The sequence below is a fragment of the Crotalus tigris genome, unplaced genomic scaffold, assembly GCF_016545835.1.
Source record: "Crotalus tigris isolate CLP2741 ecotype Arizona unplaced genomic scaffold, ASM1654583v1 scf7180000017987.690289119674:8195010, whole genome shotgun sequence".
Lineage (NCBI taxonomy): Eukaryota > Metazoa > Chordata > Lepidosauria > Squamata > Viperidae > Crotalus > Crotalus tigris.
The window spans coordinates 6,452,368-6,478,622 of NW_024096758.1; the positions used below are offsets into that span (position 1 = coordinate 6,452,368).

The following is a 26,255-nucleotide window of genomic DNA, read 5'->3' on the forward strand; positions in this document are numbered from 1 at the left end:
CATACTATTTTTCCCTAGGAATTCATTTACACATTTATTTGCCAGATATCCACTAAGATACCAACCTATGCAACTGCAAGTGCAAATTTTCTCCAGATGAGTAGCTGTAATACAAGGGCAATTCAAAAATAAACCTCCATTTGGTTATCAATGACAGACACTCGCAGATATAGAACTTTTATTATACACATTAGAAAACTACAATATTACATTACTTTTCAACATGATCGCCATTCAAATTGAGGCACTTGTCATAACATCTTACAAGGTTTGAAATTCCTTAGTAGTACTCAGTGTCAAATCTGGACTATAAGGGGGGATGAACAAAAACGGAATCCCAACGGAACTGCTTCAAAAGTTCTTGGTGCATCTAGCAGTGTGTGGGCGAGCATTATTGTGAACCAACACCACACAGGAAGTGGTGCCATAGGAAATCCTGCCAAATGTGAAGATGCCAAAGGAGTACTGCTAGTGAAGTTCATGGAGCGTGGTTCGACCATCAGTTCAGAAGTCTACTGTGAATCATTACGAAAACTCAAAGACGAGCCATCCATAACAAGCGTGGAGGCATGCTGACTTCTGGTGTGATGTTGGTTCACGATAATGCTCGCCCGCACACTGCTAGACGTCCCCAAGACTTCTGAAGCAGTTCCGTTGGGATTCCGTTTTTGTTCATCCCCCCCGCCATAGCCCAGATTTGGCGCTGAGCAACTACTACTAAGGAATTTCAAACCTTGTAAGACGTTATAACAAGTGCCTCAATTTGAATGGCGATCATGTCGAAAAGTAATGTAATGTTGTTTTCTAATGCGTATAATAAAACTTCTGTATCTGCGAGTGTCTGTCATTGATAACCACAGAGGTTTATTTCCGAATTGCCCTTGTGTTTATACTGAAGAAAAAAACCCCAAAGGCTCCCTCAAATTGCTATTGATTCCCAGTGATTAAATAGAAGCTCCTGGCAAAAATGCAGACCTGCCAGTACCTTGACTTTTCATAGGCTACTCTAGCTAGGGATTTCCAGGTAGTCTCCCGTCTAGCTAGCAGTTGCAATCTGCTCAGGATTTGAGTTTAGCAACTGCTAAAGAAATTGGCAAAAGATAGCATCAGACTACGCAACACTCCATTCTTTCAATATTTTCAGAGAGACTACTCTTCTGAATTGAAATGGATTGATAGCCCGCATAACATTGATAACCAAACTAATTGTTAACTCTATGTTATTCCTGGCCCAGATAGCTGGACCAAGATAAATATCTGAATAAATAGTTTAGATGTTCCTGTTCCTCTATCAAATTTAGCACAGGTATGGATAAAGGCAAAAACAGCAGATATATTTACCTGTTAGCAAGCATCCTTTCTCTACAGCAAGTTGGAGATTTGAGTCCTACAACTGGCAGTTATAAATGCCAGTAGCCCAATGCAAACTTTAAACTCTCTCATCACAATAAAAAAGCTGCTCTTTTAATTACCTCGCATTTCCATTTCCTGCTGTTCTTTCTCTTTCTTGGCTTGAATTGCCATAAGCCTCCTGCTTTTGACTGTGCTGATCATGTCTTCTTGTTCTATATCCATACGTTGCTCTGATTTGACTGTTTTCTCTGGTTCCCCTTTCTTTTTTTCTCCCTTCCCCAAACCATTTTCCTCTTTGCCATTCTCTCTGTTTTTGGCCACCATCTCTTTCCGTTTTTGCTTTTCTGCCCTCTTCTTATCATTCTCCTCTTTCAGCATTGCCAGCCGCTCCTTCCACAATTCAGCTGACATCTGCTGCTTTGCTTCCACGTGATCCTGTACTGAATATGTCATCAAAATCCGATGGCAAAGAGCTGTGAGGATTTGCAATTTCTCCTCGGGGGTCAGCTCAAAGAATTCTGATACCTCCAATTTCTCCAGGAATTCATCCTGTACTTCATTGTCTTCAAAAGCTGCCAAGTCTTTGTTCTCTTCTGCGTTCTCGGAAGCTTCACTTTCCTCCTGTATATCTGACTTGCGCAGACAAAGACGAACTAATTCAGAAGCAGAGTGCAAAGTGAGGGGAATCTCAGACAGTTTCATCCCTAGCTCCAAATAGTCTTCTGCAATTTCATCTTGCAGCAAAGTCTGGAGAAGAATGACCAAAATTCTGTTCAAGTACAGAAAACCCCCTTTTTCAGCACAAAGAGCTTCCATAAGAGAAACAGCAGTGATGGGATACTGAGCATCTGGAAGCAGCAGCCCTGAGTAACAACTCAGAAATTCCACAACCATAGCCACATCCCCAAAAAGGGTATTAGGGAGTCCTTCTGGAGTATCCACCAGCTTAAATGTGGGCAAGTTGTTGTCTTTGATATCCTGGTCCTCATATCGCTTCTGCTTCTCTAGCCTCTCCATCATTTCCTTTTCCCGACGTTCTTTGGCTTTCTCCTTCAGCTTCTCCTTCAGCTTCTCACGTTTCTTCTTCATGTATTCTTTGCGTTGATCCTCTGTCATGGAAGCCCAGTTTTTCCGGTGCTCTAGTAGTTCGTAACGCTTTTGCACTATGCCTCGCAGCTCCTCAGGAAGACGAGCACGATCCTCACTGGATAGCAACCGAGCAGTTTTTGAAATTATGCAGGACAGGGCACTCTTCTTGTCCTCGCGGTCTTTGTTCTCTCTATAATAAGCAATCAGGTGAAGTGCAGCAGGTGGAAGATGTTTCGGAGGTTTATTGGAAGATTTGGGGCTTCCAGTTGAGTTTCTTGGTGCTCTTGGTACTTTAGAAGTACCTTTCGTCATGTCTAGAAGTGTCATCTGTTTCATTTTCATCTTGGAATCTTTTTTGGGAGATCTAGATTTTCCAGATTTCTGCCCATTCAGCACTTTTTTATTTTTCTGTTTCGGATCCAGTGATTTCCCAAGCCTCTTCTTGTTGAAAGTGCCAAGTTTTCCAGGTGCCATAATATTCATCATCTCCTCCAGCTCTTCTGTAGACAATTTGGGGGGTTTGGAGTTCTTGATTTTCAGTGGGCAGTCCACAATTGATTTATTTAAATGCACACTGCACCAAAGTGAAGGATTCAGCCCATGTCCTGTGGAAGAACCATCTGATTTGGGCTTCTTAGGTTTCCTATCAGGTGATGAAGTGCTCTTCCTCTTTGTTGAAGGATTGAGAGTCAAATACTGGAATCAAAGCAATGCAAAATGTAAATTATCTGCACTAGGGAGGATCTACCCCAAATATGCATAAGCCAAAATACAAAATAAACAGAGAGCTCTTAACTGACTATACCATATACCTTCTCTATAAACATTCAATAGCAAAGAAAGTCTAGTAGTGCTCCAACTGTTTCAGATGGAAGGCCCTTTGAAATGTTTTATCAAAAGTCCTTTAAATGTTTGTACATCCTAGTATCTATTCTTACAAAATTTAAATATGAATTGTTAAATGACATTTTCAGAAATTTCTACAATCTGAGGCAACCCAACAATACTGCCATTTTTGATAAAATATTGAGGCGGCCAGATATCAAACCCAGCTTCCCCAAAACCAAACAAAACTAAGCATGTTTATTAGCTATAGAGTGTTTGATGTCAATTGGGGAAAAAAAGCCCCAAAGGTGACAAGAGTGAATGGAAGGATCATTAGATCTTTCCAAAGGAGTTGGGCATCCCACTTATTTTAAATACTAAGGAGAATGGTCCATTCTACAGCAAAACATCCAGGCAGTAACTCAAGGCTTGTGGGTTGCTGCAAAATTCAGACAGGGTTTGCTGTTGAATCAGATCATTTAGAAGGCATCTCTATAGAAAGAGGAAAATTAAGATTTCTGAATTATGAGCTTGATTTGTGTCCTGCAAGAATATGGCCACACAAAAGCCTCAAACATGGAGGTCATTAAGACATAATGTACCCAAGTTCCCTACCTTCCTGTCTTAAAACTTTTACTTTAAAATAATGTGGGAAATATACATATTGCAAAATATATCAGGTACCAGCAATATTTTTAATTCCCAGAATACTTCAAGACTTCATATTCTTAAAAAGAAAAATGGGAAACTGTTATCTACTACATACTTTATTCTGAAACATATCCTAAAACCCAGCACAAAGTCAAGGATGGAAGGAATATCTGTGAGCTAAAGGTGATGGATTGCAAGAAATGCGAATGTCCTTGCTTTTCCTTTAATTTTTTCCCTTTTCCTGCTTTGGTTTGTGGTTCAGGAAACTAGGATATTTAGTAATGGTTGGAAGATTAAAATCAATGTCAGAGAGATGTGAATTTTCAAAATATAAGCTCAACAAAATAGCTGAAACTTTGATTTCCATCTCTATGTTGAATTTAAGCTTTCTTCAACAAGTTAACTTTGTCTTTCTTGTTTTAACTATTGGATATATAGGTAGTCCTTGACTCACGACCATTCAATTAATGACTGTTCAAAGTTACAATACCATACGATCAAAATTCAGGTGTTGGGCAACCAACATGTATTTACAACAGTTGCAGCATTCCAAAGTCATGTGATCACTGTTTGCAACTTTCCCAGGGGGCTTTCAACAAACAAGTCAATGGGGGATGCCAGATTCATTTAACGATCTCAGCAAAAAGTTCATAAATTCATTTAATGACTGCATTGCTTAGCAATGCAACTTGCAGCCCAAATTGTGACTGTTAAGTCGAGGACTACCTGTATCTATATAAGAGTCATTAGACAATGGACAAGTGCCTAACCCCGCATCCTAACCAATTCTGGCATAATATATTCTTTAAATTCCAAATGTGTTCATCAACAAGATTAAGCATCCCAGGATAAGACAATGAATATATATTTCAAAATCGTTATTTCAGCGCCTAATGACAAACAAGGGCATGCTCCTCTGAAAAAAGGCAGGAGGAGCCAAATTTCACTTTGATATTGCCTTATTTTCAATACAGGCCTAAGAATAAGTAAGTACCCATGTGAAAATGACTCCTATTTTTCATCATCACACAACTCAGACAGATCTTGTCTTATTTCTCACTTTGTGTGGGTCAAGCAAGAAATCACTGAACTTGCTGGGAAGGGAATATTTCTTCACCAACTCATCTTCAACTACCCAGGGAGCATTCTCGCCTGTTCCAGCACGAAGTGCATTATGACGAATAAAATAACGCAGAATCTCTTTGTTTGGTGGCCGTTCTGTTCGAATCAGGCTGTCTGCTGGCACATTGTTAATGATCTTGAAAGATAAAAAACAAATGTTTCAGACAGGGTTTTTTAACTGATGGTACAGAAACAATAAATAAGTGGTAGTTTAGAGAGGACACAGGTAAGTCGCTGAAAGTTTAACACTTATCTTAAATGATACATATATTGTAACAATAGAAAGTTTATAAGCATATAGATATACTAACTATACGTATATATGTGTATGTACACACAAACACAAAACTATACTTAAATATAGTTGTTTATAATAGTTAACTCCTTCTTAAAACGTTAAGACAGTATTGGCTAACAGGCAAATTTACTCACCTTATCTTCATTCTGCAACTTGACATCGTATTTGTGTGGTAAGAATTTTGGAGGAACCCATTTCCTTTCTTCTTTTTTCAGAGAAGTAGGAAGCTTCCGAGGAGATCGCCGTGCCCGGTCACCTGCCCAATGAAGAAAGAAAGCAAAAATATTAGTTCTGTATAACAGTTTTATATATATGCCTGTACCACTGTGTTTTAGAAAAAACTTTCATTAATGCTGCTGTAAATACAAACATTATTAATACATTAGATCAGGGGTCCCCAACCTCTGGGTCATGGCCCACTAGTGAACCGTGAGTGATTTGCAACAGGGCCATTGAAATGGTGAGCAAGCACGCAGCTCCCCAAATGGAGCTGCGCGCGCTTGTCAGCCATTTGCCCAGAACTATCCCCTTCCCCCCACCAGTTCACAAAGTCAGAAAATTGGGGGAACTCTGTGTTAGATCGTTAAACTCTGGTGTGAAAGTATATTCTGTGTATGCCCTTAAGCGATATTGACACTTAGCTTGGAGACACTATACGTTTAAAAATCTTTTCTACAGGATAACCCAAATTTTGAGTTCAGATAGAGTGCTGGATAAAACATTGTCTTTTATCTTCAGAATTCAAACCAAGCACTTTTTCTGTTTTGTGCATAACTCTAAACAGATAAATTTATGGCTTATCATAAACACAGTTGACCATAAAAAGTACATGCTTAATACCAAGTAGTAAGTAACAAGTATGTAATGCTGCTTGATCAGCACACTTTAAAGTTATTTATTTATTTATCAGATTTCTGTCCTACCATTATTTTATAAGTAACCCAAGGCAGAGAACATATCTATTGTGACAACAGTAATTCTCTCCAAATCAAGATTGCTTTTAGTAGTCATCAATTGGCCATGCATGCAATTTGGCAGTTTACTCCTAAATAAGACTTAAAGCTGGTTCCTTTCATTTCAGTCCATGGCTTACTTACTCAGACTCTCTCTTCTGTTGTCATCTTCTTTCAATGCTGGCTCCTTCTGATTTTCCTGTACAACCTGGCTGGTATTCTCTTTGTCACTGGAAGGGGAATCACAGGCACCATCTGTTTTCTTCTCAGTTGTCTCCTCTTCTGCTACTTTCTCCAATGGATGTATTTTTACCACCTTGACACGTAGTACTTTCTCTTTTCCAACCTGAAAAAGAAAGGAGCAAATTAGAACTAGGTAGAGAATTATTTCCCACATTCAGTAATAATTAATGAAATGATTACTGAGAAGTGGGAATGTCATGTTTGAAGGTAGCAACACCAAGCTTTGCATGTGGCAGCCTTCTTAACACATAGCTGCACTTTCAGGCTTAGAGACCTTAGATCAGGGGTGTCAAACTGCCGGCCTGCGGACCGTTTTCATCATACTGAAGCTGCGCCCACTCCATTGCCGGCAATGCAAAAAGAGTTGCAACACGTTGCATGACGTGACGAGTTTGACACCCGTGCCTTAGGTGATGTGACTGATTATGTACAGTTATAAGAAAAACCCTTTGAACTATTCCTAATCCTTCAGTATTTTGACTTTCAATGTGTTCAGTTTCATCTAGGTTATATACATAGATTTCAAAGAAATCCTGGTAAGCAATACACAAAAGAGTGTGCTAGGTATGTCCCCACACACTGAGTCCGTATTAACCATCTTTATTGAAAAAAAATATGAATTCCTAGTATAAGTTTAGTCCAATGAAAATCAGATGTCAATTTGATGGGTCTTCAATATCGGTTGTCACCAATGGAGCCTGCCTGTAATGACAGTTTAATGAAGTGAAACATCTCTTTTTCATCAAGAGATCTGAAAGTGTGTCATAAAATAATCCCATGATGATTATGAAGCTGGAAAGAGCGATAAAACCAATACCTAAACATAACCCTCCCTGAAAAATGAGAAAAAGTAGTAATAATTGGAAGAAAGTGGCAATTTTAGGGGATTAAACCTCTGCAAGCTTAAGACATCCATTTTAACCCTTAAATGCATCGCTTGTAAAATGTGCTAAAATGTTGGTCTCAGGATTCTAAGAGACTCTATAGGCCACAAAAGGATGCTTACAGTTCTAAGGCAAGGTTCATTAATACTTATCCCATCAGGAACTCACCACACCCTCCTTTAAAAAAAAAAATCAAGACCATCATGTCTAATAATTTCAACCATTTCTGGAAATCAGCTATGTTAGGAATGTGGTATCGTTATCTCCACAACAGTTTCTGAGAGATGAATTTATACCTGATCCTTACCTCAAAATCACACTCTTCATCAACAGCAAATTTTGTCATAATCTCAAGCCAGGAAGTGTCCACCAGTTTTTCTAAAGAGATCGTATTATGGTGAACCATTTCCAGAACAAGCTTTTCATACCAGACTGGAAATTCCTCTTTTAAACTGCAAAGATAAAAAGAAAATGGATGTAGCATAATTATGATAAAATAGCAACTTAAAGAATCAACTTCAACTAGAGAAATTGCAACATTCAAGAGACAACAGAAACTGCTACTACGACTTGCCTACCAATATAATTCTATCAATAACCTTATCTTAATCCCCCCTTTACTTAAAAGCGGTTAGTTAGTATTTAGGCATATTTCTAATTTGAGTTAATAGTTCTTAGGAAATTGTGTATTATTGAACTTAATTAAGCAAGTATGACCCTCAGCACTGACTATATAAGGATAGAATATTGCACTGTTGGAAAATTGGGAGGATGGAGGTTGGATACATATTTCTGCACATTGGCAAAATGATAGACAGATCAGAATGCTGAAACAAAATCTGTTTACTATCAGTGAGAGCCAGTTTGATCTAGATTAGAAACCAGAACATCATAAATTCTAGTTAGATATGCAAGTCAACAGGATGACTTTAGGTCAGTCACTTTCTCTCAGTGCAATCACCTCACAGGTTTGCTGTTTTAGGGTAAACAGGAAGAGGTGGTATAAGATATGGTCACCACTTTGAATTACTTCTGTATTGAATTTCTGATCCATCTTTACAACTGCAAATATGTGAATACAGATAATAAGGCCATCCCGTGTTTGATTTTTTTTTTACATAATTATTGAGGGGGGCAACATTCCTACTACAAACCAGCAATATGACTTGTATTCAACATGTTATCAAAACACTAATAATTTTTGCCTGAAACCCTGATTCCTAATGGAAAAATGCCTTAAATAAATATACAACTGTAGCGTACTAAAAATGCACGGGTTAACAGGAATGCATGATTCACTGTCAGAAAGTTTTTGGACTTATATACATATAATAGATTACATTCTGTATTTTGATGCAGGACATCTATATTTGTTGTCAATTGTGCTATTTAATTAGACCAGATTTTTTTGAGAAAGGCCAGTGAGAACTGCAACATACACTGTGTAATGAGAAAAAAAAATGTCACAGAGAGTCAGGCAATACCCAATCAGAAATATTTTCTTTAGAGTTTAGATATTCTTGCTGAAGAAAAGTTTTCTTTTTTCTTGAGACATGACTCATTCCAAGTATTTTTCACAGGAAGCTCACTATTTGTCAAACATCCTCCCCCCCCCCCATATCTGTCTCTAAAAGCAAAACCATTTGATATGGCTACTTACAGCTCAGCAACTTCCTGTTCTTCTTCCCAGGCTTCTTTATGTGTCAGTTGACTACTCCCGGTACTTTTGCAGGTCCATATTCGTTGGTTATATTTCTCTAGCCGTGCTTCATACTCTCTGAAGGAGCAACAGCTCAGGAAAATAAGGTGCACTTAGTTTTTAAACTATTGGATTAAATCAGCATTTTTTTGTGTCATTTACACCTAGACCCATGAACATATTACCGTAAATGCCAGCGTATAAGGCAACTTCCGCGAGCGCTGAAATCGGCGCCAAAGACGGGGGTCGTCTTATACACCGAGTCGTCTTATACGCCTGAAATACTGGTAGTTTCCGGCGTATAAGACGACGTTCTAGGAATGCGGCCCGGCGATAAAAGACGTGGGTCGTCTTATACGCCGGGTCGCCTTGTACGCCGGCATATACGGTATGATAAAGTTACTAAATCAAAGTTTGATAATGATTAATATTTTAACATCTGAATATTTTAACTATAATCCTTGGATTTGGCATCATACATAGTTCTCTCCTTAGTACTATTTTTTTGCTTCATAATATAAAAAGGGCTGCACATATAGTACTGCTGTTCATCTTATTCATATTCATGTTTATGAAGGCAGGATTTCATCATTATGAGAAAACACATCCTCAGTAGCATGAATTGTGTATTTTAATATGTATTTACATTATTTTCTAATACATTTTAAAATACATTTTGTATTCCAATAAAACACTGTCCCAAATCAGACACCATAGTCAAACAATCTTTTAAATTAGAAGCAATCAACTTTTTAGAAAACGGGACCATATTAGTTGCAAACAGCTACACTATGTCCAGTATTACAGAGGAAAGCAATTTTTGCCTCATCTCCTCCCTGCATTACACAGAATTTTAAAGTTGCCTAGGTAAAGTACACTTATCGTAATCACCCACCATCACTGGCAATATGATTTGGGAACGCTAAATAATATATAATTGAGAGTATATTGGTTAAATCATGAGGCTAAAAACTGGGAGACTGCGTTCTAGTCCCACCTTAAGCACAAAGCCAACTGCGTGATCTTGGGCCAATCACTCTCTTTCAGCCTCAGGACGCAGGCAATAGCAAACCACTTCCCAAATCTTGCCAAGAAAACTATAGGGACTAATCCAAGCAGTTGCCAGGACCACTGATATGCAGGAAAAAAAGGGGGAAAATGTAGTCACAGCTAGCAGGTTGTTTCCCATTCAGTTCACACCATAGAATGTTCTGTCTTTTAATTACTTATTTTCTTCCTAGCTTTTAATTATTTGGTCATTTAATCATAAAGGTATTTAAATCGTTGTTGGCCATCAAACAAAATTGAAACCATATTTTAATAGATATTTCCAACTGTACTTTGAAATTAAACAGTAGTAGCCACAGTAATTCCAATTTGGGCATCACAAAAAACTATAATTACCTTAAATTTGGAAATGAAAAATCTTAATACGTAACAGAAACTGAAAAAAGGAATACTATGAAGCTATGTTTTTATTGTCATGTTGCAGCAATGCTTATGTGTAACTATACATATAAACAGTCACAGAATTCAGTAGTTCTGAAAAATGTATTTAATAAGAACTATTTTGGGATAAAGCATGCCCAATCCACATCTCTTAGGCCTCAGGCAGCTCTGGACAGCTAATATAGGTAGTCCTCAACTTATGACCAAAATAACCCCAAAATTTCCATCACTAAGCAAGATAGTTGTTAACTCTCCAACTATCTGCAAAATATCAATCTTCAATCAACTTTTCATTACTAGATTTTTAAATTTTCCTGACAGTCTTACAAATAACCCAGCCCTGTGCAGTAAATAGTTTTATAGATAACAATCAGTACTGGAAGCAAAGTAGCACAGGTGAACCGAGGTGCGCCCATAGCTGCTAATACAGTATCTCTGCATTCTAGACCACCTGATGCTCCTGAATACCATTCAAAGGCAGCTCCACATAGAGTCTGTTGCAATAATCCACTTGGGAGGTGATCAAGACATGACTGATCATGAACAGTGTCTTCCAATCTAAAAAAGGATGCAACTTTTGCATAAGCTACAAATGTGCAAAAGCCCTCCTGCCTATGACTGCCACCCGCTCTTCAAACAAGAACTTCAAGTCAAGGACCCCAATTGTACATTGATTCTACATGGGATAGTGCAACAGCCTCCAGATGCTAAGGAAAGATATTAGCACTGCTTGGTTGGCCTGAAGCAGTTGTATAACTGAGTTTTATCAACCTAGAACTAAGAAGAAATTTCCTCAGAACAATTAACCAGTGGAACGACTTGCCTCCAGAAGTTGTGAATGCTCCAACACTGGAAGTTTTTAAGAAGAGATTGGACAACTATTTGTCTGAAATGATATAGGGTTTTCTGCTTGAGCAGGGGGTTGGACTAGAAGACCTCCAATGTACCTTCTAACTCTGTTATTCTATTCTATTCTATTCTATTCTATTCTATTCTATTCTATTCTATTCCACTTTTCCATCACAGTAAGCATTTAATGACAAAGACTGCTGACAGTTAACGATTCCAATAACATTTCTAAATGACCAAATACTGTCATCTTTTGCCTTTGTAGTCCTGAGGAGTAAATCCTGACACCTAACTAAATTATGGACAGTTACAATTGAGGACATTGAGGATATAACAGAACTAATTACCCAAAAGTGGATTATGGTAAATTGTGAACTCAAATTTAAGCAAAAGGTTTCTCTTGTTCCCAAGCTTACTTTCTGCCTTTTTCAGGCAGGTGGAATTTAAACATATTTCAGAGTAGCATCTGTGCTGTATCCAATACCATACAATATCTATTAACTAGATTGCAATCAAAAAATCAGATAAATTATGCAAGTCCATTTTCTATACGACTGAATCTCTAAGGGTAACATATTTATCACAATATTATAAGTAGATTCGCTTTAAAAAACACCTGGTGATCAGAAATGAGTCAAGGCTGTTCTGACAGATGGGGTAGAGGGAGAAAAGGTTTTGTTAAGAGGAAGAGGCTCTCTTGGGTACAAGACAAAGAGGAAACGCTGAAGGGAAAAACAAAGCATTATCCTTTGAGGACACTAAATGTAATTGCTTAGGCCTACACAAAAATTAGCTCTTTGGATTTTTTAAACAATAAAATATAAATTAATTTGCACAGAAATACCAGCAGTCTCAGTCCCTAAAATAAAGCAGTCTGAGATAAATTTTATAAGGAAAGAAACTAGTATCCACTAGACCAGGGGTCCCCAACCTGTGGGCTACAGCCCACTACCGGGCTGTGGCCTCCTGGCCACCAGCCCGCAGGACAGGCTGGCAAAGGCGCACACTCACCCCCCACTTGTACTAGCGCTGTCACTATGAAAATGGGACTCCGAGCAGTGAAAACAGGGCAGCCCAGCAAGTGTCATACAGGCGCTAGCACTGCCCTGTTTGTGTAGTGCATGCTCACAGCCCCATTTGTGCATGTGTGCAAAATGCTGCCCCCTCTCTTTCCCTCTGGTCTTCCAACCAAGAAAGATTGGAGACCTCTGCACTAGACCTAATAAAAGAGATATTTCAAGGGCAGCCCCCTCTTTAACTATGTCACTTACTTACAGATTATGAATATCTTCACCAGTCTACCATGTACAAAATGAGGTAAATACCAAAAGTACTATCATCCCCAATCGCATATTAAAATGCTTCCTTGCTAATCAATTTTTTCTCCAGAAAAGTTGCCAAATGATGTGGTTTGATGCAAACTGTCTAACCATTAAAAGCCTTGAGTATTCAGGGTAAACCTATTTTAAAAGCATGCACAGTCATTGCAAAAAATTGTCAGAAAGGTACTTATTCAAATAAGTACAAGTCAAGTTTCTGCAAACACTGTAAACAAACTGTTTGCAAACTTTATAAACTGGACTATGCAACGCCCAGCTCTTTACGTCTTCATTCTCCCTCAGCCAGGTACTTGAATACAGGGTTGAAAAATACAATGGAACATCAACAACACAGGTCTTCCTTGGGCATCACAAAATACAGCAAAGTTATACTAACAGCTGAAGTGACCATATAGAACAAAATTGCTTAGAAAACATACTACAGTATCACTTCATTTAGTTCTAAACAAACTTCTATTTAACCTTTAATCACATGCTACAATGAACACGGAATATGAAAGCAGCACTAACCTTCCCTTATCATCCAGAAATTCTAAAATATAGTAGAAATGCAAACCTTTGGAAATTCGGTGCAAGAAGACTATTTTATCATCCGGGTTAAGTTGCTGTGTAGAGCCATGAAAGACAGGGACATCAATGCCTGCTGTGATGGTAAGTTAATTTACCCACGTAACTCATCACAAAATATTAACAAGAACTATAATCATTCTTGAAATGTCTTTCAATCAAGCTTACTACTTGAAAATTCTAGGTTTTAATTACGGAAAGATAATTTTCTGGTAAGCCCACAAGTAAGACATATTAGCAATAAACATAGTAAAAGTTTCTGTCCTATATGGTCAATTTAATGTTAACATACTAGAAAGTTGTCAATAGAAGCACTGTGGTGATGAACCTTAGCTGCTGACTTGAGCCTTTACTCGAATGATTCAGAGACAGATCTTGTCTAGAGTAACATTCTACTTTTAGCAACCATTAAGAGGCATCTAACAAAACAGTTTTTGCCCGACTGAAGACCAACACGCCTACCTAATTGTTTCCTGCAGGGGCCAGCCCAATGCCTCCCGAGACTACAAGCTCTACGCGAAAGTGAAAATCTTCCTCTGGTATCCACCCTCTCAAGCTTGCCTTCAAAGTTAACTGCTCCTGAACAGCAGCAGCATCCAGTCCAAACTTAGGCAGCTAATGAGAATAACTTAGAACCTTTTCAGACAAAAAAAGGTCTTCCCTCTTTCTTCCCAATTCGACAGTTATTGACATTCACAGATAACAACTCTGCCGGCCCCGCTGCACTCTCAACACAGGGAGCGAAGTCGTCCTGTCCTGCCTTGCTCCATCTTGCGTCCGAGAAGAAAAAGATGCCAAGAAGGGGGAGGGGAAAATAAAGAGAAAAAGGGAACAAAGGGACCGGGAGTCAAGAAAGCAAACGAAGGCCTTCAACTGCCCTACGTTTCTGATTCGAGTTAAGTCGCCAAGACAGAGAAGAAAAGAGAGCAACAACTCCTTCGCTGCCTCTCGCCCATCCCCCACTGCACTGTGACTGAAAAACAAAAGTCCCCTCCCCCCCACCCTCCGCGCATAGTTCTCGCCACCGTCCAAATCGGATACTCGCTGGAGCGGAAGGCCTCCTGCGTGTGGGCAATGACGAAGCGCTCTCCCGGCGGCTCCCCCGGCGGCAGCGGCTTGGCCAGCGGAAAAGGCTTGCGGCCCAGTAGCGGCGCCATCACTGAGACAAGGGAGAAGTCGGTCCAGGAGCAGCGCTGGAAAAATGGCGGGAGAATCCCCTCCTTGCTTCCTCGCAGGAGCGCGGGAGGGCGAAGCCGGCAAGCCCCTCAGCCTCTTTCGCTCACCCCCCTCCCTTCTTCACGCTCTCTGTGCGCGCGCAAATCACCCCCCTCCGATATATGTATATTTTTAACACTGCCCACTTTTACGGTCCCCGTGTCTTCCCGCGCGCGGTGATTGGTTCAATGCTGAACATCGCACAATTTCATTGGCTAGCAAGGGCGACAATCAAATCAGAGGTGGTTTTTTTTTTTTAAGGTAGGTTGCGCCGCGTGCGGGCAAGAAATAGAAAGGTCGCGTTATGTAAGCGCAAGAAAGGAGCGCGGCTTTAAGCATCAGTCCCGCCGCCATCTTTGGTCGCCGTTATTATGTCCCGCCTTCCTTGGCCAATAGGAGCTTATCGCTTCGTCCGGGGAATTGGCGAGAGGGAGAGGGAGGGGGAAAGCTCTCTTCGAAGGCTTTTGTCTGGATGCCTGAAACACAGCCTCGCCTTAAAGGAGCAGCATCCTTAGAAGTATTCCCTAGGAATCATGGGGAATAGATCCGATTACTATATTGTTTTCCGCACGCTGGAAGGGGTGGATTCTTCGATGCAAACTCAGTTTGGCTTGTTTTTATTGGTTGAAGCCCCAGATAGCAAACGTTAATTAAAACAGACAGTATTTGCAAAGTCTGTGCAGAGCGCTTCAACCCCAGAACCTCATCGTGGTCAGCTATTCAGACGTGTCCCGCCTTTAGCCACTCTATGGATCAGCACTCTCCATACTCCCTTCAGATCCACCATGGTCATCCCGCTGTCATCCTATATAGTGTCCAGCCAACGGGTACTAGGGCGGCTCCTTCTCCTTTTTCCGCCTATCATTTCCAGCACGAACTGGAGTAGGTCATCTTTTTCCAGGGCAGAGTCGTGTTGGCCAACATAGCAGGCTTATACCGTTCACCCCACCATCACTATGGTGAGGTTGTGTTAGGCATTAGGGAAGGGAGGCGGGGCAGAACCTATTGGCGCTTAATTTTAAGTCCCATTTTCACGCTTTAGATTGATGGATTATTTAGAATATGTAGCTTTCTCCCCTCCATGTTTCAAGAAGTGGCTAATCCACTCTATGTCTCTTTGGTAAACGAGGCCTTGATCATTCCTGATCTTCCATGTTTTATTTGTATAGCTCAATGACTCTTCCAAGTACTTGCAATGTTTTCACAGCACTCTGTTTAGGATACCATTCAGGGTTCCCTTTCAGAAGTTGTGGGTACTCCATCCACCCATAAGAAGAGATTGGACAACCATTTGCCTGAAATGGTATAGGGTCTCCTGCTTGAGCAGGGGGTTGGTCTAGAAGGCCTCCAAGGTCCCTTTCCAACTCTGTTCTGTTATTTTTGCTCCCTGGTTTTTAGCCTAATGTTAATTGTAAAAATAGAAAGTAACTGTGTAGCTGCATTACAATACAATCTTCTTCTTCTTGTGCCTTTTGCCAACATTTATGGCACCCACCAGCAATCCTGCTTTATCTTTTATACCAGTATTTCTCAACCTTGGCAACTTTAAGATTTGTGGACTTCAACTCCCAGAATTCTCCAACCAATTATGCTGACTGGGGAATTCTGGGAGTTGAAGTCCACACATTTTAAAAGTTGCCAAGGTAAGAAAAATTGTTTTATACTTTAATTTTTTAGCAAAAGACAGCAGGTTTTCTCTACTGTAAAACAATTTTACAAGACTGCTTCTAAAACTCATGTAGCACTCAGGGTTTTTTTTAGAAAATAAAACAGGATGATTGCAAACCAGTGTTCTGTGTATGCAAAAGATCCTTTCTCAAGATGAAAGTAAACTGGGTTGGGAAGACACAGAGGCTATAGGAGAGGAGAGGCAAAAAGTGGCCTTCTGTTTGCCTTTTTAATATATTTTGCAAGTATTTTGCGAGTAGTTTAATTCCATAGTTGTCAAAAGCCGTGCTACAGTCAAAAACAGTGGGAGCCGCTTAGTGTATTTGCAACATGCTTTCAAAATTCCCATTGTACCTACTTTGCCCCATAAATTGGAGACTGTGCCAAAATCATTGATATTTTGGGATCACATCAGATGACAAACACATGCCACAGCAACCTAATTTATCTGGGGAAAAAGGCAATGCAAATCACATCACAATTTCCTAATACTTTTCCATTATGCACAATATTATGTCATTTCTGCAGGATTTTCAGGATGACTTTAACAATTGGTGATCAGTCGTAATTGCCAGAGCGTTGCATACATGAATTCCTTGATGGAGAGAGAACAGTCTGAAAATTTGAAATATATTTTAAAAATACGCATACTAGCAAATATGTTTTCATGTTGTCAAATTTCACAAAGTTTTGAGTAAGAGAGTCAAATTCTTCAGACACTTTATTATCTCTGGTATATGCGACAGCCCTTTTTAAAATGTATTCATATTTCCAGTAACCTCAGACACCACCAGTGACCTCTTAACCCCAGCTTGAAAACTATAGATATGGCAACTAAATATATCATTCATTCACTCATTTATCCCCATCTATCTGCATAGGTAACAATAACAATTTAGATATGGATATATTTATTTTATATGCCACATTTTCTCACTAGAAGAGCCCTGAGTAGCTTACAGAAGAACCATAAAAAGTCTTAACTTAGTTCATCAAAATAAAAACACCCATGCACTGAAAAAATGAAAACAAAATTTCATATTAAAAGCCATTTTTTGCTGATTTCTTCCAAAGAAGCCAGTGATAAAAGTTTAAATATGCATAAAAGAAATGGAGAAAATAAGTTTAGACTAGGAATTCATTACCATCATCATCATCGTTATCATCATCATCAAATTTGTATGCTGCCTGACTTGGAAAAAGTGACTTACAACCTGTTTCAATCATGTGATCACAATTTGCAACCTCAGACAACTTCAGACAAGCAAAATCATTTGGGAAAGCCAGATTTGCTTAATAACATAATTTGCTTAGCAACCACAGTAAAAATGGTTGTAAAGTTGTTTCTTGTCACATGATGATTCATTTAACAACTGCATGACTTAGCAACTGAAATTCTAGTTCTAATTGTAAGTGGAGAAATATTTGTATGCTGTTGTCCATATAGCTGTCATACCACCCTGTACAGTTATCTCTTGGTGATTCCCCAAATTGAAAATCCAGTTCCACCCACCTTGTTTCCCTAGGAAAATGTGTATTGAAGCAGTGCCAGTATTATAGTTCTAGGCACTTCATCAAAACAATTATTTTTAACTTTTTTTTAACCAAAGGATTAGAAATACCTATGTGCCGACCACTAGATGGCAGCAAAAGGCAGGGGCCTACTATGTTGAGGGTGGCTGAATGATCAGAGAAGATTTTCATGCACCCCCTCAGGGCCCCCCATCATCTTGGTTTTTAACTTTTAATTTTGCTATTCAATTTTCTAATTTTAACTGTTTTTTTTCTAGCACTTTTAAACTTTTTAACTGTAAGTCACCCAAAATCACTGTATCTGTGCAATGGGCAGCATAAAATTTAAAAAATGAGGTAAAATAAAAAGTTGGAGTTTTCTGCCTTTTTTGACTGATATCTTGAGGTAGATTTGTGCAGTCCAGCTACAGCCTTTAGATAAGAGTTTATTTAAGTATTTGTTTCATTTTAATCCCATCACAATCTATCTAATTCTTAGCTGCTTACAAATAGAAACACTTATCTACACACATCAGCAAAAGTGTGCAGAACACTTTTTGTTAATGTTATTGCAGAGTCAATGTTCAAGAAAAGCTTTTGGTGTCTGTGGTTGCATTTCTTGTTTCAAAATGATATAGCTACTTAATTCTGTTGGTTCCTTTAAAATGTAGCAAATAAAGCACTACAGAGGCTGGAGATCTAGCTCTTTGCACCCAAAATAACAATGCATAATAATCACAGAGTCCACCAAACAGACAAAAAGGGGCAGTTTCACAGCAAATCTGCTGAACCAACTGTGCCCAGCAGATCAATGACCCTAATAGGGTTATTCCAAGCCTCCTCCACCACGTACTCCAGATTGTCTCTGTGAAAGATCTTGAGCCAGGATGAGAGGGCAAACATCACTTCAGTATCAGAATATCTAAAATTGACCAGGGTCCCTCAGCAATAGATGGGTAATCAGAAGGAAATTTTAAAAAATCAGGTTGCAATGGATGGAAACAGATGGAAACTAATCAAGGAGAGAAGCACCCTCTTACTAAGGAGAAACTTCCTGACAGAACAATTAATCAGTGAAACAACCTGCCTCCAGAAGCTGTGAATGCTCCAACAATGGAAGTTTTTAAGAAGAGACTGGACAGCCATTTGTCCGAAATGGTATAGGGCTGTGGTGGCGAACCTATGGCACGTGTGCCACAGGTGGCACACAGAGCCCTCTCTGTGGGCACGCGTGCTGTTGCCCCAGTCCTAGGCCTTCAGCTGGGTTTTATAAACCCTTTTCACTTTAGGCCTCTGCTGCCGTGTGCAAAAAAAAAAAAGGTTCAATCACTCAATCAATTCCATCTTCTCGGGGAAAAAAAAAGATCTTGCGAAGTTAGAATTGATTGGTTGAACTTTTCAGTCCCATCCTGTCTGCTGTTACCACTGAAGCCCCGCCCACCCAATGGGTCACACCCACCCAGCACCCGACAATATATAAGTGGGTTTTGGGTTGTAGTTTGGGCACTCGGTCTCTAAAAGGTTCACCATCACTGGTATAAGGTTTCCTGCTTGAGCAGGAATGACCTCCAAGATGACCTCCAAGATCACTTCTAACTTTATTACTACTACTACTACTACTACTACTACTACTACTACTACTACTACTACTACTACTATTATGTAGTGGTGTGGTTGTGCGCAAAATTCAAAGCACGATCAATTCACCCAAATTATTTTCTAAGTGTCCACTGTCCTAATATATGTAATAACAGTTTTTAGATGTCTTTGGGGACTGATAGGATAACCTTCCCAGTAAAGAGTAATGAAACAACTGATATTTGCACACACAGTGTGATGTGCTGTTGTTTTATTTTGCAGGACAGCTAAACTCCAGATGAATTCAAGATCTGAAGAAAAAAAAACAGACAATAGCATTATGTTTTCACAAATATAATAAAAGCATTAGCCAAAAACACATTGATGTACTTCATAATTAATTCAGACTTCAAAGTGTGTATCATACATACATTGCAAAAGATTTCCCAGTTCAAAAATGCTGGTCGTTCATTAAAATTTCAAGAAAATATTTGCAATTGGCATGTTGTAAAAATGTTTTTGTTTCCATTTTTCAATAATTACCTCAGTGATGTTACAGCACTATAATAAGTCCATATTATCCCAAAGTTTCAAACAGGAACCAACCAACCAACCATGGTTCACCTGAAACCCTTTCATAGATCAATAGCAGATTTGGGAAAAAAAATCCCCCTAATAAAGTCATTTGTTAGAATTATTTCTCACACTGAGAGGAATGAGGTATCAGAACAGTGAACTGATGTAGACTTTGTTTTAAAAGAGACAAGCTTCCAGACCTTTGTATGGGAAGTGTGAAAAGAAACAGATAAGAATTCTACTGTTCTAAATTGTCTAAATTTGGTGTAGATAAGCAACCTGGTTAGAAAGTGGGAGACTGCGAGTTCCTTTCCCGTCTTAGGCACAAAAGTAACCCTGGGGCAGTTACTCTCTCTTAGCCCCAGGATGGAGACAATGGCAAACTATTTCTGAAACCTTGACAAGAAAACTGCAGGGATTAGTCAACTCAAAAATACACACACACCTTGCCCAAATCCTCTCTATATAAAGGAATCTCAGCTGAAAGCCAGGTACACTATTTGCTGGAATTCTTATGTTGCAGTCTATCTAAATCTTTGTTTCTAATAAATATTAATAAGAGCTCTTAAATACTCGTTCTTTGGTTTAACTGCTTTCAGCAAAGACTGACGATATATACATATTTCTGCCTTATTTAAAACTAGGACAACTGTTTTTTTTTATAGACTGGATTGAACAATAGATACTAGTTTTAGATTTATGGAATCTAAAAGAATGCAAATAACTAGCTGTCTGCAAGGAATATAAATCTTTCCATTCTCCCACCATCCAGTCAGAGCTGAAGAAGCTTCTTAGATGAGAAGCAAAATGTCTTCAAAGAAAAACAAGAAAGTCCAGTTGCCTCATGAAAAAGCATCTTTGGGATTTATGGAATATGTTAAAATGCTGGTATATTGCACCATTTCAACAATGAATAAAAACGCAAGCATGATTTTTGTTTAGAATCCAATATTATTTTTTCCAACACCTAGACTAAGTAGTGGGAAAGGACCTTGGGGAGATTATTTTGCAGTGGCCTCAGTCCTCCATTCAAGATATATCCAGGAGATAATGCAGGGAAACTATTGTTTGGTACCTCGGATATTAACCTATAATGATCCTCAGAGTTCTACCTTGTTACCTGTGGTATCCAACATTGTGTTAATATTGTTATATTAACATAAAAGCACTGGAGGAAATCATTAGAAGCTTGGGGATAGGAGGACATCAGGATGCTGATGATTCACAGCTCTATTCAGTGCTTTTTTTCTAAAAAAAAAAAAAAAAAAAGGTGCCGGAACTCACACGTCATACAACCTGCCTTGCCTACTCTACAAGGTTCCATCCAAAAAAGGTACCGGAACTCCATTCTGGGCGTTCTATGAGAAAAAAAGCCCTGGCTCTACTGCTCCTTACTATCTAATTCCAAGGAAGCATTAGTTCTGTTGATTGTTGTCTAACCTGGGTTACAGGCTGGACATGTACAAACAAACAAATCCAAACAAACATGGAGGCGATACCAGAAAGGAGAAAACTACACAGGTTTATGGTGAATTCAACTGGAGATGGGAATATACTCCCAGAAAGACCAGATTCATAGTTTCAAAAGGTTTCATGGCAACTGTTACTGGATTTGCAACTAGTGTTTCTGTCAAGGATCATTTCCTTGCCAGAAACTTCTCACCTCTTTATAGACTTTTCTTAATTTCTTTTTTCCCTAACTCAATATTAACAATGAACAAAACAAAACATTCTTGGGAACAAATCTCACTATGTTCCTTTCTCCCCAGAGATCCTCTTCCCCCATCAAAAACTGGAACATCACTTTTCTACATCCTTATTTAATATACATGGTCTTAAGTCTCAGAAACATAAAAAGCAACCATTTGTGCTAATAGTTTGCACACTAGAGACCCCCTACTAAACTCACATATGTGATGAATATATTCTCAACAACTATATATAATGCATGAAAAGAGTACAGTAGTTGGCTGCAAGGGTATGTGGGAATGACATTGGGAGACAGAAGAAAGAACCACAGACTAGATAACTATTATGCAAAAGGTATCTGAACTCACAGAGGCAGAAAGGATGTGGGAAGTGTTTCAGAAGGAGCCTTCTCTAGTTTTCCAGGGAGAAAAAGTAAAGGAGGGAAGAAATATTATCTGACTTGCAAGATTCTGTTAATGTAACATTATAATACAGATAGAACTAGTATTCATTGTTATGCTGCTTCTTGCCTGGACTATCCAAAGGGTTAACAAAGACAATCCAAATAAATCCCTTCCTTTGAAGCTACACTTATAACATGTTTTTCTTGACCATAATGTCAAAAACTATGCACCCTCACCTCAAATGAAAGCAAGCAGACCTGCAGGGATCATGTCAGGTGGTATCATGCCTTGCTGGTAGAGGTACCATCCTGCAGCAGATGCCATGCCAATGATGCACAAAGTCCCCAAAATACCTCTGATGACGATGACAGTCCAGGAAGAACCTGCAACGGGTAGGGGATCCTTAGTGACCTCCTCCGGAAAACCTGCACAGGAATTCTCTGGTTAACTGAATTGAGCAGGTGGTTCTAACTTTACAACATTTAAAGAAATGGTTATTGGAGAGGGAAGTCCCAATTGGGAAGTGGGGTAGGCCGAACCCAAAAGATACAAATTGACATGCTAGGAATGAAGCTGGCTTCGATGGAAACAGTGGTTCCCAGATTAGTGAGAGCGTTTGTTTGTTTGTTTGTTTATTCTTCCTATGTCTTACAAGGTGACTCTTACATTAACAAATCTCAGCTGCTTTGATGATATTAGCCACCTATCAATTATTGGACATTGGAAAAGCAGGAAGAAAAAGACTAGAGCACTGATGGTGAACCTTTTTGGGCTCAGCATGTTAAAAATTCAGAAGATATCTAACTTGACTCTGTTGGTGTGTCATACACACAAAATACACCCACACCCACAAGAGAAACATTTCTCCTCCCAACAAGAAGAGTTGTTGTTGGGTGTTGGTGAATGCTGACATGTCACCCAAAACATGAAATATCACCTTTGATACATTTGTCATAGGTTTGCCATAGGTAGACTAGAATGTAACCCCGGGAACACTGTTATGCATACAAGCTGTGCTTGCTGCATTGAATAGGTCTTCTATTGTAGCTGGTTTCATTTGGTTTGCAACAAAGGTTGATAATAGCCTCAGAGATCAGATGTTGTTTGGACCTTTTTCAATTTTTGTTTTTAAAATTTTGTTTTTGCAAATGAAGGGATATTGCATCTATTTCTATAGACTTGGCTAATCATAGAGTACAGATGCTGAAACTCCTTCCAAATCTTTTTTGATTTTGGAGATTTTTAACAAACACCACCAAGATGTTTACAAGTTCATCTGTAAAGCTATAAGGATCAGGAACTTCACTTTTTAAGTGTGCATGCACACATACACAAATATGGTTCATATCACCCTAGGGTTTGTTTGACAAGACTTAGCAGTCTGGTTCACATGTAAGATGGAGTCATAAATCATATTTTACAAGCTACATATGCTGGATTCACATATCTTGCTAAGACAAATCAAAGAAATTGCATTAGGTCTTATATCCCATTACTTTTAGTCCAAAAGAGTTGCCACAGCTGTTAAGCGCATTTCCAAATTAAAATAAGACTGCAAACGATTCTTGCCAGACCTCATACAATTGAGATGATAGTTTAAGACCCTACCTGCTGCCTATGCTATGGCCAGGGATGGCTGTGGTCCCTGGGAACATCCCAGACCCCACCATCCATATTTTGTGGCTAACCACTGAAAATTATGCCTACTTTAAAAAGAGTAACAAGTAGCATATATATGAGTTAGGTTGCTGATACTCCTTAATCAAGGAGACAAAAATACACGTTCCTCTGACTCTTCTAGGGATATGATGGTCTTACTGTCCTCATATCTCTTGAAGCACTAGGACAGCAGCCCCCAATCTTTTGGGCACCAAGGACCAGTTCCACGGAGAGAGTTTTTTCCACGGACCGGAAGAGGCGTGGTTTTGCAGGCTGCCTGCATCCCGTGGACGGAGCTTATTTGCGCTGCCCAATTTCTGGGCATTCCGCAGACCAGTGACAGTCTACGGACCAGGGATTGGAGACCCCTGCACTAGGAGACCAAAAGTAAACATACCCACCCACTGAGAAAAAAAGTAGCCTATTCTTAGTGTAGTCTCCCACCTCTGCTCAGGGCTTCCGAAGCACGACAGGCTGCCTTCATGATGGCCAAGTTACCCCGGGGATAACCTGGGATGTAGACCTCTGCTTCCACCTCCACTTCTTCCAATTCCAACAACCCTGCCTGGTCCTGATCTTGTTTGGTAGCTGGCTGTTTGCCCCGTTTCTGTGGTGAGGTCTTTGGGAAGATGCCGCGCAACAGTCGAAGCAGGTGGACCCGGGCTTCCTCAGCCTCCCCTTTCTTGGGTTCCATAATGATTCCTACTAAGGCACAGGGGGATTTCTGGACATACTTCTTCACCTGCTGCAAAACTTTCCTCAACTCAGTCTCCTTGCCCTTCATGCAGGAGGCACGGCACAGAAAGAAGATAAGCTGGCATTGCTTGCCACCAAAAGGGCAGGTGACACAAGGCTCCTTCAAAGCTTCGGCAGGGTGGACTGGGTGACAAGGGGCAGAAAACAAGTCCTTAACAAAAGAGGTCATCATCTTATGAATGTCCTTGCCTTCCAGGGTCTCCCCAATAAGAAGAACCTCAGGCCTCCCCCCCACCTTCTGCACCAGGATCTGAAAATCCTGTAAGATCTTTTCCCCAGGACCTGGGATACATATTGGTGCAGGAAGCTGCTCTGAGCCCTGCCCTTCCTTGGTCATGTCCTGCTTTCATGGAGTCTATGTCCAGCTGCCCTTGACTAACCTTTAAAGGCCTCTAGGCAAACCCCCCAGGTGATGTCACAATGCCCAAGCTCAGCTTGTAAACCTGGATCAGCCTGTACCAAAGACCACTGATAGCAAAGTTAATCATTTAGCATGGAATTGAAGACAAAATATTATCTAGCGAGTGGACCATAGATGGATTCTTTCTGGATAGAGCATCAGAGTTAGAACTAGCTGTTACTATCAGGGCTGAGATGGGCTGCAGCCAAGTCAGTCAAACATAGCAAATCCCAAAGTCTTGCAACAAAAATCTACTGTCAGGAACCCCTTTGTCAGTGTGTTGAACTTTTAGATATTGCCTAAATGGATCTCCAGAAAAAGTAAAGGAAAATGTAAAAGCAAGTGATCAGAGAAGGCAAGAGCCCAAAATCTTTGATAATTCTATGTAAGGATGAACACATTAGGAATCAAAAAATTATAATAACAGTCACCATAAGAAAGCTATAAAGAATAACACCTGGAATAGGAGAGAAATCCATACATTTATTTATTTATTTTTACTTTTATAAAGATTTAAATTCTACCTTTGTTCTTTTTAAGGAAATAGAATCAAATTTGCTGATGAATCTAGTGAGAGTGATCTTGCAGTTTCTTTTTGAATTTTTTAATAAATATTTTATTAATTTTATAATTTTACAATCATGAGTACTTAATAAACAACGTGTTATCTGGGTCCATTGATGATTCAGTGGTACATATTAACTTTCTCAGTCTAGTTCCAATACTACACCATCCAGTGCTTCCTTGATCTTCTCTTCTTTCGGTGGTATGCATTTTTCCACACTGGGCAAATACAATTCTTGTTATTCTTAATACACATACAATTAAATATAGACATCTTCATCACATTTTTCTGGTATTATACATAATATCAAGTGTCAGTTCATAATATCTTTTCTAGCCAGAACATACCTCAATTGCATTTGCACTTAAAATCCGTTTGTTCAATCAATATCCTGCCTCAGGGCTCTGTTCTGGGCCCAGTGCTCTTCAACATCTTCATCAACGATTTGGACAAGGGGATAGATGGGGAACTCATCAAATTTGCAGACGACACCAAGCTGGCAGGAATAGCCAAAACTCCAGAAGATAGGCTTAAGATACAGGAGGATCTGGACAGACCTGAACATTGGGCACTATCTTACAAAATGAAAATCAGTGGTGAAAAAAGCAAGGTTCTACATTTAGGCAAGAAAAACCAAACGTACAGGTATAGTATAGGTGGTTCCTTGCTCAATAATAATAACTGTGAGAGGGATCTTGGAGTCTTAGTGGACAATCACTTAAATATGAGCCAGCAGTGTGCTGCAACTGCCAAAAAAGCCAACACAGTGCTAGGCTGCATTAACAGAGGGATAGAATCAAGATCATGTGAAGTGTTAATATACTCTACAATGCTTTGGTAAGGCCACACTTGGAATAATGAATCCAGTTTAGGTCACTCTGATGTAAAAAAGATATTGAGACTCCAGAAAG

At 39.5% G+C, this 26,255-nt stretch overlaps 2 protein-coding genes across 6 annotated transcripts in view; both read right to left on the reverse strand.

Moving 5' to 3' along the window:
- Positions 1-14,660, reverse strand: part of BAZ1B (bromodomain adjacent to zinc finger domain 1B) — a 32,255-nt gene extending 17,595 nt beyond the window's left edge. Inside the window, exons 1-7 of the mRNA XM_039346211.1 lie at positions 14,364-14,660; positions 9,079-9,195; positions 7,726-7,870; positions 6,436-6,637; positions 5,473-5,594; positions 4,979-5,176; positions 1,473-3,138 (exon numbers count right to left, since the gene is read on the reverse strand). Of these exons, the coding sequence (XP_039202145.1) occupies positions 1,473-3,138; positions 4,979-5,176; positions 5,473-5,594; positions 6,436-6,637; positions 7,726-7,870; positions 9,079-9,195; positions 14,364-14,479 (2,566 nt within the window). The 5' untranslated portion in view covers positions 14,480-14,660. The remainder of the gene's footprint in view (positions 1-1,472; positions 3,139-4,978; positions 5,177-5,472; positions 5,595-6,435; positions 6,638-7,725; positions 7,871-9,078; positions 9,196-14,363) is intronic.
- A 4,874-nt stretch (positions 14,661-19,534) lies between these two features.
- Positions 19,535-24,727, reverse strand: LOC120309085 (uncharacterized protein C2orf72-like). Of its 5 annotated transcripts, XR_005556995.1 has the most exons (4): positions 24,068-24,727; positions 22,201-22,389; positions 20,984-21,119; positions 19,578-19,606 (listed from the first exon to the last, which is right to left on the reverse strand). XR_005556995.1 is itself a non-coding variant. In XM_039345908.1 (3 exons), exons 1-2 carry the CDS (start codon positions 24,714-24,716, stop codon positions 22,202-22,204), a joined length of 795 nt encoding a protein of 264 aa, XP_039201842.1. In that variant the 5' UTR covers positions 24,717-24,727; the 3' UTR covers positions 19,535-19,606; position 22,201. The 5 variants fall into 5 exon arrangements, 4 of the variants coding, with proteins under 4 accessions (XP_039201842.1, XP_039201838.1, XP_039201841.1 ...); XM_039345908.1 differs by lacking the exon at positions 20,984-21,119 and having other exon boundaries at positions 19,535-19,606; positions 22,201-22,347; XM_039345904.1 differs by lacking the exon at positions 20,984-21,119 and having other exon boundaries at positions 19,535-19,606.
- Positions 24,728-26,255: the final 1,528 nt, after the last annotated feature.

Coding starts and splice junctions, on each gene's coding strand:
- LOC120309085 (XM_039345904.1), bottom strand. CDS start 24,716: ATGACCAAGGAAGGGCAGGGCTCAGAGCAGCTTCCTGCACCAATATGT. Junction 22,390..24,067: donor TTCGGAAGCCCTGAGCAGAG/GTGGGAGACTAC, acceptor ATTCCTGTGCAG/GTTTTCCGGAGGAGGTCACT.